Raw genomic sequence first — 13,018 nt, forward strand, 5'->3', positions numbered from 1 at the left:
AAAGTAGGCAGTGAAAGTCAAACATTTCACTGGATAAACATTTACAGAAAACTCACTTAAATACTTTTTGGCATACTTCATACATCCGACCTCAATCCGACACAACTGCAGAAAGCACTGTGCCTTTTGAGTTAACAGGCTCCCTTAGTCGGAGCTGCCTTATGGGAAACTGTTGTGTTTGCTACATTTGCTAACTTAGCCATTGAAAAATGAGAGGTGGTTCAACCTGGAGCTCCTAAGAGACACGCTGCCTCATTGACATTTGGGCAGATTCCTATATATCACAGCTACTGGAGAAGAGGCATAAAAATCATGTTGAGTGGGGGGGGGGGGGGGAAGAGAGCAATCGCGCAGTTAGCTTACACTTGCGAAAGCCTACAATCGCTTCCCTATGTGCACAGTTTATTTTTTTTAAGTTTCGCTTTTTGCTTTCTTTATACCTAATAAGTCTTCTGTGCAGTGCCATTGTCAGTATGCCATGGTAGGCGCACATGAGAGCAAACTCTCTCCGCTGGAACCGTCTTGCAGCACTTCTTCGTCTTCAAAAAATCCTTATTACACCATCGTATCGATGACATTGTCTCATCTGATGTTCAACATTGTATTTGGTCCAGACCAAAGCAAGTGAACTAGCGGACTTTCCTGGTGTGAATACAGCCTAAAACTAAAATTAAATCAACCAATTAATCAAAGTTACTAGTTGTTAATGTTACTTAAAAAATAATCATTAATTTAAATTAAATAAAATACAAATATTTTACAAGGCAACATTTCTAATTTAATTGAAAATACTAAAATGAATAAATGCAAACAAATAGAATCTATAAAGACATACAAAATTTTGAAAGCGATAAAAACTGACAACAAACCTATCGCAATTAATTAATTAATTCAAAATACTAACAAAGTGTATTTAATGATATGAAAATAACACCAGTTTAGACGTCCACTATTGTTGAGGTGGTGATTCATGAATCAATGCAGCAGATTGCATCACAAACCTAAAGACACACATCAAACAAAACTAAATGGATTTTTTGGAAACAAAGATCTCTCAATGCAAAGCTGCTCATCGTGTCTGTAAAAGTGGAGGAGGAGGCAAAACCAGCCGCTCCCTGTTGTTATTTTACCAGGAATGAGAGACAAACAACTCCTGGTAGAGATGATTAGCCCAGCGTGTAACATCAGAGTCCTGCAGTCACACTCATCTATCACCAGCTTTCAATACGGCCCGCTGAGAATTCATGATGAATCACGAAGCGGCGCCTCACAAGAGACAAACATCACTCTCAGACTGTTTAATCGCGCAATGATGAATTTAATACAGAAATATGAACTTTAAACTGTAACTGTGTTTCAAATCCCAGTGAGCTGTGTACCTGTTGTAGACAGCATTTTAGGCTTCATATGCACTCTTTAATGCTGTTCTTAAAAGCTAGGCAGCATTTTCTCAAAGTGATTAATAGTTCCACACAGTTTAGGCTCTTTGTGGGGGGGGGGATGTGCTTCTAGAGCATTGCAAAACTCCAAAAAATACCAATACGTACATTTCAATGCAGTTTCCAGGTGAAATGAACACTAGTGGCAGTAAAACACCAACAACCTTTATGTTTCTGTGCAGTTCCTTGCACAGTATGCATGTTATGAGTTCATACTGTACATCTTGATATTTGTATTAGATATGTTTGGCTTTTCTGATGTAGTAAACTTGCACAATAGCGCACCTGGTACAGTAACCATTGCGATTCGAAGCGCACAAGTACGAGTCCCATGAAACACGAGCTACAATAAAAGAGCTCAAATGCATGTAGAATAGGGGTGTCCATGGTTAACCGGTTAACCGATTAACCGTTAAAAATTGTGTAACCGAGTGAAACATTTTGCTCGGTTAAGTGACGTCAATGGCGTGCATTGAATTTAGTTGTAATACATTTTTGCCCCAACAGAGACCGCCAGAGCGCTCCCAGACATTTGTAATGTCCACAAGAAGAAGTCATTTTTCTAATATGAAGCGGGCTAATACGAGTGACGGGGCAAAATGCAAGTATTGCAATGCAGTGCTTAGATATACTTAAAGTAAAACCTCGTTTTTGTAATCTCAACAGCCAACACCCGGGCATCATTAGGCCGGTCAGGACACACTGGATGCGTGGCGAAAGCATCTCAGCTGCGTGGCATGTCTGTTTTTAATTCGGCTCCCATGTTAACAGGTTAGAGCTTGCCGACTGCCTGCGTGAGACCCGCGGCTCAGGCGCGGCTCGACGCGTGCATGCTAGAAATAGAACCGACGCCTTGTTGGAAGCGTTTCCATGCAAAGTATAATAGGAAAATATGTTTATATGTCATTTTGTACAAAAATACATATTAATTCATGACATTTTGATATTTGAAAGTCTATAGGTTGACATAAATTCAGATATAAATGTAATTTAAATAAATAAATAAATAATTATCGATTTTCAAATATTGTACGTGTCAAACATAGTCATAGCCTTAGCGAGGCGGCCGCGGAGTCTGCTTGTTACCTTTTGCCTTATACATTTTTGGCTTATTCTCAAATTCAGATTGTGTTAATGGGCGGCTTTATTAGGCAGTTTTAATAGGACAATTTGACCGGAGAGATTAAATTTTGTCGGACATTCCTTTTTTTTTTCGGCCAATGTCCGGAAATTACTATGGTTATGGTTACTATGGCACACTATGGTTAACCGAGTATTAACCGCTAAGGGCCTCGGTTAACGGTTAATGAAAAACTTGAGAACGTGCAGCCCTAATGTAGAAGCAACAAAAAAAACAAAAAAATGACATGGTTGCTTCAACAAATGTGTTTTATCTAACATTTGCTTTTGTTATCACCATCGGTTAGGTTTAGTGAAGTGGTATATTAATTTCAAATGTGATAACAGAAACCTTTTAGCACCACTCGCCACACATTTAATTTCCAAAATGCCATGATACATACAACAACCAATGTAATAAAACATAGCAAGATTCATGTTTAGCTATTACCAGAGATGGGACCAAGTCACACATGTGCAAGTCTCAAGTAAGTCCCAAGTATTTTTTTCTTGGGCAAGTCAAGTCAAGTCAAGTCACAAGCTATGTCAAGTCAAGTCCAAGTCAAGTCACCTTTATATTGTTATTTTACCTGCAGAATCTGATCTTAATAAAGTTAAAAGACAAGATATAAGTAACTGTCAGTAAATTAAAATAATTTGGATTTGCATTGTAAATACTCATGTTCAGTAAAATACATCATGGAATCAAACAAAATTGTAACTTCCTAAAATTATTTATTTTTCACTTCTGCCAACAGTGTTTGAAATGTTTTACATTTTCAACATTGAGTCCATAAAACTAAACATCCAACAGACTCCTCTCTGAACACCTCTCTCTCTCTCTCTCTCTCTCTCTCTCTCTCTCTCTCAAACACAGTTTACATACAACATTAAACTTTGTTACATTTCTCCCCTCTCTCTCTCTCTCTCTCACACACACACACTCTCTCTCTCTCTCCCTCACACACACACACACACACACACACACTCTCTCTCTCTCTCTCTCAGAGTATAGAATATAAATATGATGTATTTTCAGTTGTTTCATACTTTTTTGTTATGTACAGTACAGACCAAAAGTTTGGACACACCTTTTCATTCAAAGAGTTTTCTTTATTTTCATGACTATGAAAATTGTAGATTCATACTGAAGGCATCAAAACTATGAATTAACACATGTGGAATTATAAATGGAATTATATTCATAACAAAAAAGTGTGAAACAATCGAAAATATGTCATATTCTAGGTTCTTCAAAGTAGGCACCTTTTGCTTTGATTACTGCTTTGCACACTCTTGTCATTCTCTTGATGAGCTTCAAGAGGTAGTCACCTGAAATGGTCTTCCAACAGTCTTGAAGGAGTTCCCCGAGAGATGCTTAGCACTTGTTGGTCCTTTAGCCTTCTGTCTGTGGTCCGGCTCACCCCTAAACCATCTCGACTGGGTTCAGGTCCGGTGACTGTGGAGGCCAGGTCATCTGGCACAGCACCCTATCACTCTCCTTCTTTGTCAAATAGCCCTTGATGCCTTCAGTGTGACTCTACAATTTTCATAGTCATGAAAATAAAGAAAACTCTTTTAATGAGAAGGTGTGTCCAAACTTTTGGTCTGTACTGTATATAACAAAAAAGTATGAAACAACTTAAAATACGTCATATTTATATTCTGTATTGTGTGTGTGTGTGTGTGTGTGTATGTATATGTATATATATATATATATAATTGGGTAATCGCGGCAGCTACATTTGTTTTTCTGATTAATTGTTTTGCTCTATGAGAAAGACATGGTAACAAAATATTCGGGGCTTATGCCCTCTTAGCCCAGCCCTAGCGCCGCCCCTGGTTTTTGACGGCCTGCTAGCGGATCATTAGGGGCCGTTCACATCACGTCTTTTGCGCGCGCAAGTTCGTTATTTCCAATGTAGGTGCGCGGTATGTGCGCTCATAATGGAAGCAACGCGCTCACGGTGCGCGCCGCATCGAGTTAAAAACATCGAAACTTTTCAGAATGCCGCAAGCGCACCGCAGGTCATGTGACAATAACTAACCAATCAGCTTCAACCTTTCCCGTATCAACGTTGAAAGCTCAGCTAAGATGAAGGAACAGCTGATCATAGCTGTATATGGATTGCCATTTTGAAATGAATTTAGTAGCAGAGCTACTGCGAGCGATTTTTAGTGCTGCAAATCCATTTATCCTTTGCTGTAATTTCCGCGTCTTCAATGAGAGAGAGCGTGTCATGGATGCTTAGCAACGACAGACGCCCCAGGAGCACTTCTGCCCGAGCGCTTTGGAAAGAAGGAGAAAGCGGCGCGACTAGCGTTTTCCACGCGTTTTTAGGCGCGAACTATTGAAGACAAAAGCGATGACCCTCGGTACCTCTCAGGCTGACATGTTGATGTGATGTGATATCTGATTTAAGTGGGCGTGGTGTGTGTAAGGTAGAGAGGGCATGACTGATGATTGTGTCCTGATCCAGTCACGACGCTATTCTCAGCCTGCGCTCCAGCTGAGTAATCAACTTTATTTAAAAAAAATAATTTATATATTTTATATTCAAACTGAAAACATGATGTGATTAACACTCAAGTCATTCAAGTCATCGTGTCTCAAGTCAAGTCAAGTCCCGAGTCTTTAACTTCCAAGTCCTAGTCAAGTCTCAAGTCCTAAAAATAGCGACTCGAGTTGACTCGAGTCCAAGTCACCAAGTCACAAGTCCCCATGTCTGGCTATTACAGAGAAAATAAAACATGTTTATCTCAACTCACTGGATATTTCACTTAGTGAAACATGCAAAAATCTAAATAATGATATATTGTTGCAGAAATGCTGCAACAGGCCTGGGTTGTTTCTAACACATGCTGCTTCCATCACACCTCAAATTATGTTGTGTGTTCAATAAACTGATGTAGTGAAAATAATAATAATATTAATAATGTTGTTATTATTGTACTGTTTAAACTAATATCATAGCTAACACTCCTAAATACTCCCAAATGCTAATTATTAAACTATATAACAGGTTAATAATTTGACAAAATTCTAACCCTATTATAATGGCAAGCTTAATCATATAAGACCTAAACTTAACTACCTAACTGACAGTTAATAAGCAGTAAATTAGGAGTTAAATTATAAAGTCACTGGTCCCAAGGCGGGTTAGCATGTGCAGTTATTTGCAGTTGTAGATATTATGACTGCAGACAGGAAGCATCTTTCTTCTTTGAAGGCTGTTCAGATATTGCACTGAATGCTGAGAAACACAAATTTATTTTCGGCGTCATACTTTTATTGCCTGTTTGTTTTGAAAGGCTCTCAAACCATGAAATGGACTTGTTTTGTACTTTTCCCTTTTAGTGAATGGCTTGAGACTGTGATATTATAGTCCTCCTCCCAAAGCAATCATCACTATTGTTATTGCTCACAGTTTTTCCCACACTGTTTGTGATACGGATGTGAATGATACTTTAAATCATACAGCTGGTGAGAGGTTTGTTGTTACCTTTCTGAATGGTCGAGCTTGCAATTTTTACCAGGAGTATGATAAAACCCATAACGTACATTGAACCCAAGCCATATCTACAGACCATAATATATATCATAGAGATTTGGGGCAGACAAAACATTTGGTGGTGGGTTTTGCACATGCAACAACCACCTATTTATTTATTTTATTCACAGTTATCTTTTGTAGCGTGTTCTCCCTTGCAAAACTGCAAAAATAAAATAGAAAGAAGAAAAATAAATTGGCAAGCACATTTTATTTCGCTGAGTTTCAGCCCTTTTCATTGTGGTGGTGTCGGTCTAAATCGACCTGTATCAAAAGCTGCAGTGATAGAACTGCTGAAAACCAGGAGCTCTGAGCAGAAGGGCCAGAACAGGGTTCATTATTGATTCCTCAAGCCACTGTTTGCTCTTCTGAGCCGCTATAGCCATGAATTATCAGTTAAACTCCATCTGTGTTGATAGCTGAGCCATATTCAAGAGGATATTGTGGGTGTGCATTTGTACATTTGTGTTTGTGCATCTAAACAGTGGTTGTCATGTTTTATATGTACAGTCCTGTATGCATGAGCGTTATCAATGCACAGCCAGTGGTGTTATTGAGCACTGTGTGGAAGATGCTCTCTAGCATGAAGGACACACAAGTGTGAAGCTCTGCTAAGCTTTGTCAAGGACTTGCTCATTCACTTCTAAAACCCGAGAGAGTGAGTGTGTGTGTGTGTGTGTGTGTGTGTGTGTGTGTGTGTTCAGCGTTAACATGCTGTTGTGTCCGTACATATGCTAAAGTGCTCTTAGGTCTTTCACAGTGATTGAGGCCCGTTCCACGTTTAACATTGTGTCGTTGTACTTCATTATTTCAGTGACTATTCAATGTCTAAACACTGCAGTATTCCTCCCTTTATGCATCTTTAAGTTCTTTGTGTATTAGTCATGCATATGAATCATTGTAAAAAAAAAAAAAAAAAAAAAAAAATATATATATATATATATATATATATATATATATATATATATATATATATATATATATATATATATATATATATATAATTTGCCAGTATAATGGGGTTTATTTAGCAAAAAAAATATTTAGAAAAAAATAAAATAAAATAGCCGGTTTTCCCTCTTGTGTCTATATGCCCTTATTTGGTTATCTTCCTGTTCCTGCTCCCTGATTGTTTCCAATTTGTTTCCAGGTGTGTCTCGTCTTCTCCTGATTATGTTCTTAAGGAGAGTTTTGTCCAGAGTTCTTTGTCCGGTATTATATGTCTACCCCTCGTCGTACATGTTAGTTCCTGCCTGTTCCATGTCCTCCTTTATGTGGTAAAATAAAGACTATTGTATGTTAATCCTCTTCGTCTCCATGCTTCTTCATCTCCAGTAGGCGAACCTTGACAAAACCTATACATGTAGGTAGCAATAGTTATTTATAAACCCTACAAGCCCAAATGTGTTATTTCAATCCCGTCACAGTTGGTTTGGAATTAATGTGCTTAAATTTGAAAATGGGCTACATTAGTAAGATCTGGTTACATCACTGTATTTATTTGTGCATGTCTTGTAATAAATCATACATTGTAATTGGAAGACAACATTACAACAATCCTGTTAAATGCTTTTGCAACACATCACTTTATTCAAAGTCAATTGTATTGTGTTTTGGGCCAATAACAACATTACTATTGGGATTAATGTAAGGTTCTTATTAAGAATTTAGCTCAGAATAGTTCTTGAATATGCATGATTCTGAAGAATGACTCTACAAGCCAGTGGATCAAAACTGCATTATATATATATATATATATATATATATATATATATATATATATATATATATATATATATATATATATATATATGTATGTATGTGTGTCTGTGTGAAGGCAAAAAAAAAAAGAAAAAAAAAAACTATTCAGTGAGTTGTGGGGAGAGAAACTGTAGAAAATTTGTGCGACAAAAAAAGATAAAATAAAAGTGAACATTAAGTAATTTCGATTTTGGCCTCAGTATTGACAGTTTTATATATCTAACAAGAATTGTTCCAAACCATTAAAACACAGAGAAACACACTAGTGATTCAGTGTTTTTGAATAAATCAGTGAATAATACGATGACTCACTTATAAGAAAAGGCATTACAATGTAACTTTTGTATAAAAGCATATAAAACATATACAAAGTAGGTATAGTATAAATAATTTTAAAAGGATTCAAGGCTTTTATCTCACTTTGTTTTTTTTTTTTTTAATTGACTGATTTTATTTCCTGTCAATGTATCCAAGTCAAGTTTCGATTTTAAATTGTGTCATGCAAATTGGCCTATAAAACATTGTGCACCACTTCACAATAACTTTCATTATTTAACTGCATTACTAACATGAACTACTGGTAAAAATATTTCTAAATCATTTGTTAATCTTAGCTTTTGTAATTTAAACATTTACGAAATGCATTATTATAATCACGTCAAGTTGTAACTGTTAATATTATTCATGGATTTTAGCTAACATTAATTATTAATTTTAACAATTATTCATGAGTTCAGAACCACTTCCGGATGGTGCCATCATCTCATTTTTGATTGTTTTACACATTTGTTTACCTGTGTTGATGTCCACCAGTTTCAAATCCACATGTTCAGAGCCCATTGTCATTTTTTAAAGATATCTTCTGGATCTCCAGTCGAGATTGTGCTAATAATTGTGCGCTGTTCACAGACGGCTACAGTTAGGAACAGATTGTTCTGGAAGAGACGTGAGATACTGTGAATGTTGCACTGTGAAGAACACGCCAGGTGTGACCCCCTGGAGCAGCGCCGAACACGGCAGAGATACCTAAACTAATATAAGCATCTGTGAGATCTCTGGATGCAATTTACAGAAATCTCAGGTTCTTGAAGTTGCTTGAAGAGAAGTTACTTTCACTTTTTATTTCACCCCACCAGGCCCTCTATGACACTTAGTCGGGTTTATCTCAGTACAGTTTCCAAGACAACAGTGATTATATATTATTTTCAAGCTAACACTGAAATCTAAGTCCTGTCGGATAATGATGAAAACCCATTATCTGTTTCTCTGCATAAAGAAATCAGTCAAGTTATAGCAAGGACTTTTCTTAGCTACTTAAAGAACACAATAAATAGCATAGAGAGTTTGTTTGTTAAGCATGCCAATATATTCATAAGAATATTAACGATTATATCGATTAATGGTATCAATGTTACCTGTTCATTGTTACATGCTGTTCTTTGATTTCAAAGCATCTAATCTTCACCAAAGCTGTCAAAACCTATTTGTCGGTTCTTACTAGATGTGGATATTAGAGTTTTAGTTTAACCTCTATCTCACAGACAAATAACTGCTGTTGGACTTAAAGCTTTTTTGTTACATAAATCTGATCATCATCATCACAGAGCTGTGAGACGTGGGAATAAACACTCTCTCTCCCACGTCCACTCTACAGAGAGCTTGAGGATTCAATTTATGGCCCGGCTGTCCTCAGAAAGCATCAGGACGCTTGTCTTTCCTTGTTTTATTGAAGCATTAGAGCTGCTTGCTTGCTGTATTAAGTGTTCCAAACTGACCTTTGTCTAAGCTCCGCCCCTCGTCTGGTTGTTGTTGCTCACCCAGGCAAGGTTTATAGAACGTTCCATTGGAAGGAAGTGGAGAATGTATTCTATTAGACAGTGACATGATTAAACTTCAGAATCAACATTTTTCATAAGCAACTAAAAAAGGAAAGCTTTTGAAACATTGAGATTAGTGTGAGTGAACAGAATCGTTCTAGAGAGTGTTACACTTATGCATAGTTATTTTAGCAAATCAGCATATCAGAATGATTTCTGAAGGATCGTGTGATACTGAAGACTGGAGTTATAATTCTGAAAATTTAGCTTTACATCACATGACATTTTACAAAACATTATTTTAAATTGTAATAATGTTTTCATAATATTGATAAGTCCATAATATTGTAAGTATAAGAAACTATTTTTTTTTTTAAACTGTCTTAGCAAAGACACAACTTTTGAACAATAGTACTGATAATGGTGGAAGGCAGCAGATATTTGATGGTGAGTGGGAGAGGTGTGACATCGTGAGAAATAATGTCACAGCAGGAGTCTGATCTGTATAATCGTGTTCTTCTGTCTTTTCCCACAGGCTGCCCTCAGAGTCCCATGAGCAAGGCCACGTTAACACTGATCACGGTCTGCACGTGTGTGGTGGCGGTCGTGTACGGCACGCAAACGTCCTGTCCTCTCACCGTCAAGGTCACGCTCCATGTTCCTGAACACTTCATCGCTGACGGTGAGCAATCTACAGTCAACCACACTGAATTATTTTAAGACTGTTAGTGACTGTTTTTTTTTTTTTTCATAGGGCCTTTTTAGTACATTAAAGTAGATTCAGAACAACATAACAAACTAAATTTTAATGATATCAGCATTAATTTACCTGATACCAACTTGGTGAATGGTAGGCCTTTTTATATTTACTGTGATGTATTTAGGAGACACTTGTATCTAATGTGACTTACATTGTGTTCAAAGAATCTTTACACTGTTATTTAGTTCATGCATTTGAATAAACAACCTTGGTTGGCAAAATTATACTTTCCAAGTGAACTAGCAGTGTCTTCAGATTTATCTGAAACAGATGTAAAGGTGCAGTATGTAGAATTGAACTACTATAGGTATTGCAGTCCAAAATCTAAATATTGGAGAGTTTTTTTTTTTTTTTTGATCCGGCCCCTCCTCCTCAGACTTGACACATGCACAGGTTGCTAGTTTGACTACAACAGGAAGGAGCACACTTCAGGATGTATGAGATGAAATATGCTGTGTTTTCCATCAACTGGCAACCCGGGGTGCCGAAATACAATTGCGTAAACTGGCAGTGGGTGGGTTTCCCAAACCAAAGCAAAGGAGAATAACTGACCGGTGCATTGTTTTTCAGATAAACAAGTATGTTTCTGAAATATCTGCAAACATATTATTATGGTAATTGTATGCTTTAGTAGAGTAAAAAACTTGCATACAGCACCTTTAAGTGGCTCATGTTTCAGGGGGCTGCAATGCAAACATCAAAATGTATCAAAATGTAGCAAAATGTATTAGTCTACAAATCATGTACCATTATGAATGTATTCTAAGCTTTTGAAAATAGTGCTAAAATAGTAAAGTGCAATGCTTTACTTGGTCTGCTATTGAGCAAGTTTACTATTTCAAAAAAGCTATGCACATGGAGCTAGTTATGTAGTGCAAACATCAAAATGCATACAGTAGGAGAAAAATAAATAAATAAAATAAATGTCTATTTATGGATTTGGAAAGATTTTCTGAAATTGCATGCTAAATCTGATTTAGCTTTGGCAGTTTTTCAGTGTATCAGAGAGAGACTGAGTGAAAATGAATTGTCATGGCCAAAGCCATGGTCTTAGGTCTTATGAGTTCATTTCTGCTCAGATCTGAATTTATGTTCAGATATAACTCTGAAATTCCAGTCTCTTAAAGTTTCAGAAGAAAGCAAAGATGTCTGTGGTTGTAGCAGTGTGTCACAGCGCGAGAGCCAGCAGAAGCCATGTGATGCTGATGCTGCAGTTAAGAGCTGCTGGACCATCTGTCAGAGATGCTGTCGGCTGCTTTAACCCTCAGAGAGCAATCGTGATCAACATACACACACACACAGTGCATGATGTGAAATTAAGATTTATATTTAATACATTCATATTTTGAATCTGTCTAAAATCTGAGTGGTTTGATGAAAGAAACAAAACAAAATGGAGACTAGAGAAACTGCAGCTGCTTGTATTGGGCCGACCTAAATTGCAGATGCCACGGGCAGAATGTTCTGATACTGGATCTTCTTATTCCACTGACTACACGAAGGAGAATAGGGCCTCAACATCAATTTTCCAGCGCACTTGATTTTGGGCGACTCTCTTCAGCTGGGCCCATGACCATCCGGCTGCCTTCATCTCTGCTTCCGTGCATCATCTAAAATTGGGTTATTTCCAATTTCTGATTTAAAAACAAAACAAAAACAGATGTAAGTAAGCTTAAGCTGTAAGCACCGGCAGGTCAAATTTACCCATATAATGCCTATTTTCACTTGCTTACTGTAGAATTACCGTAAACAGTAACACAACGCACATTCAAATGATGTTTTAGCCTACTCATAAATGTTAAAACTTTGGATTAATTATTTTTTTTTTTTACAATTTGTATTATTTGCTGTTATTCCAGTCTGCACGTTTCCTGAAAATATAATAATAATAATAATAATAATAATAATAATAATAATAATAATAATAAAATATGTATTTATATTCCTATATTCCTCTATGAAAAGTGATTAGTGAAGCCTGCTTAAAATAGCCTTGAACAAAAAACATAAGGACAGAAAGATAGTTTATGACTACAAATAAGCATTTTATGACTCTAGATATTACCTTGTGAAGACAGTGGTATAATACAGTGACATAATACATTTCTTAGCCATATCAAACAGTTGTCATGTGCATGGGTAAGTTTGACCTGTGGGTGGTTTTAGGTATACAACAACCCCTGGTGGCTTAAGTGTTAAAGACTTAATAACACACACACACACAGATCTTAGAAGATTTATTACATGTTAGGTTTCTGTCATACCTGACCAATCAAACAGCTCTCACAAAAACCTGCACATCATTAGATTAAATACAAGTGTAATTTGGCTGATTTATGAACCTTTTATTTAGTAAAGATGCATAATATTTCCTCACAAATCAGCTGTCATTAAATTCCACCATGTTAGTGAGGACATTTAATTGTCAAAAGTATAACAACACACGCACACACACACACAGACACACACACACACACACACACACACTGGTTTACAGCTGTCTACTGTAAATGGAGACATTTAATAGAAAAACCATATACTTTTTAACTTTTTAAATACAGCCAGTTATTA

The 13,018-nt window shown here is 36.7% G+C and overlaps 1 protein-coding gene across 3 annotated transcripts in view; it reads left to right on the forward strand.

Moving 5' to 3' along the window:
* The window catches only part of LOC113084639 (astrotactin-2-like), a 479,964-nt gene that overhangs the window by 238,994 nt on the left and 227,952 nt on the right, over nt 1-13,018 (forward strand). For all 3 annotated transcript variants that reach the window (XM_026254924.1, XM_026254923.1, XM_026254926.1), the window contains one exon: nt 10,223-10,369. In XM_026254924.1, the coding sequence (XP_026110709.1) occupies nt 10,223-10,369 (147 nt within the window). The remainder of the gene's footprint in view (nt 1-10,222; nt 10,370-13,018) is intronic.

Source organism: Carassius auratus, chromosome 5, assembly GCF_003368295.1.
Source record: "Carassius auratus strain Wakin chromosome 5, ASM336829v1, whole genome shotgun sequence".
Taxonomy (NCBI): Eukaryota; Metazoa; Chordata; class Actinopteri; order Cypriniformes; family Cyprinidae; genus Carassius; species Carassius auratus.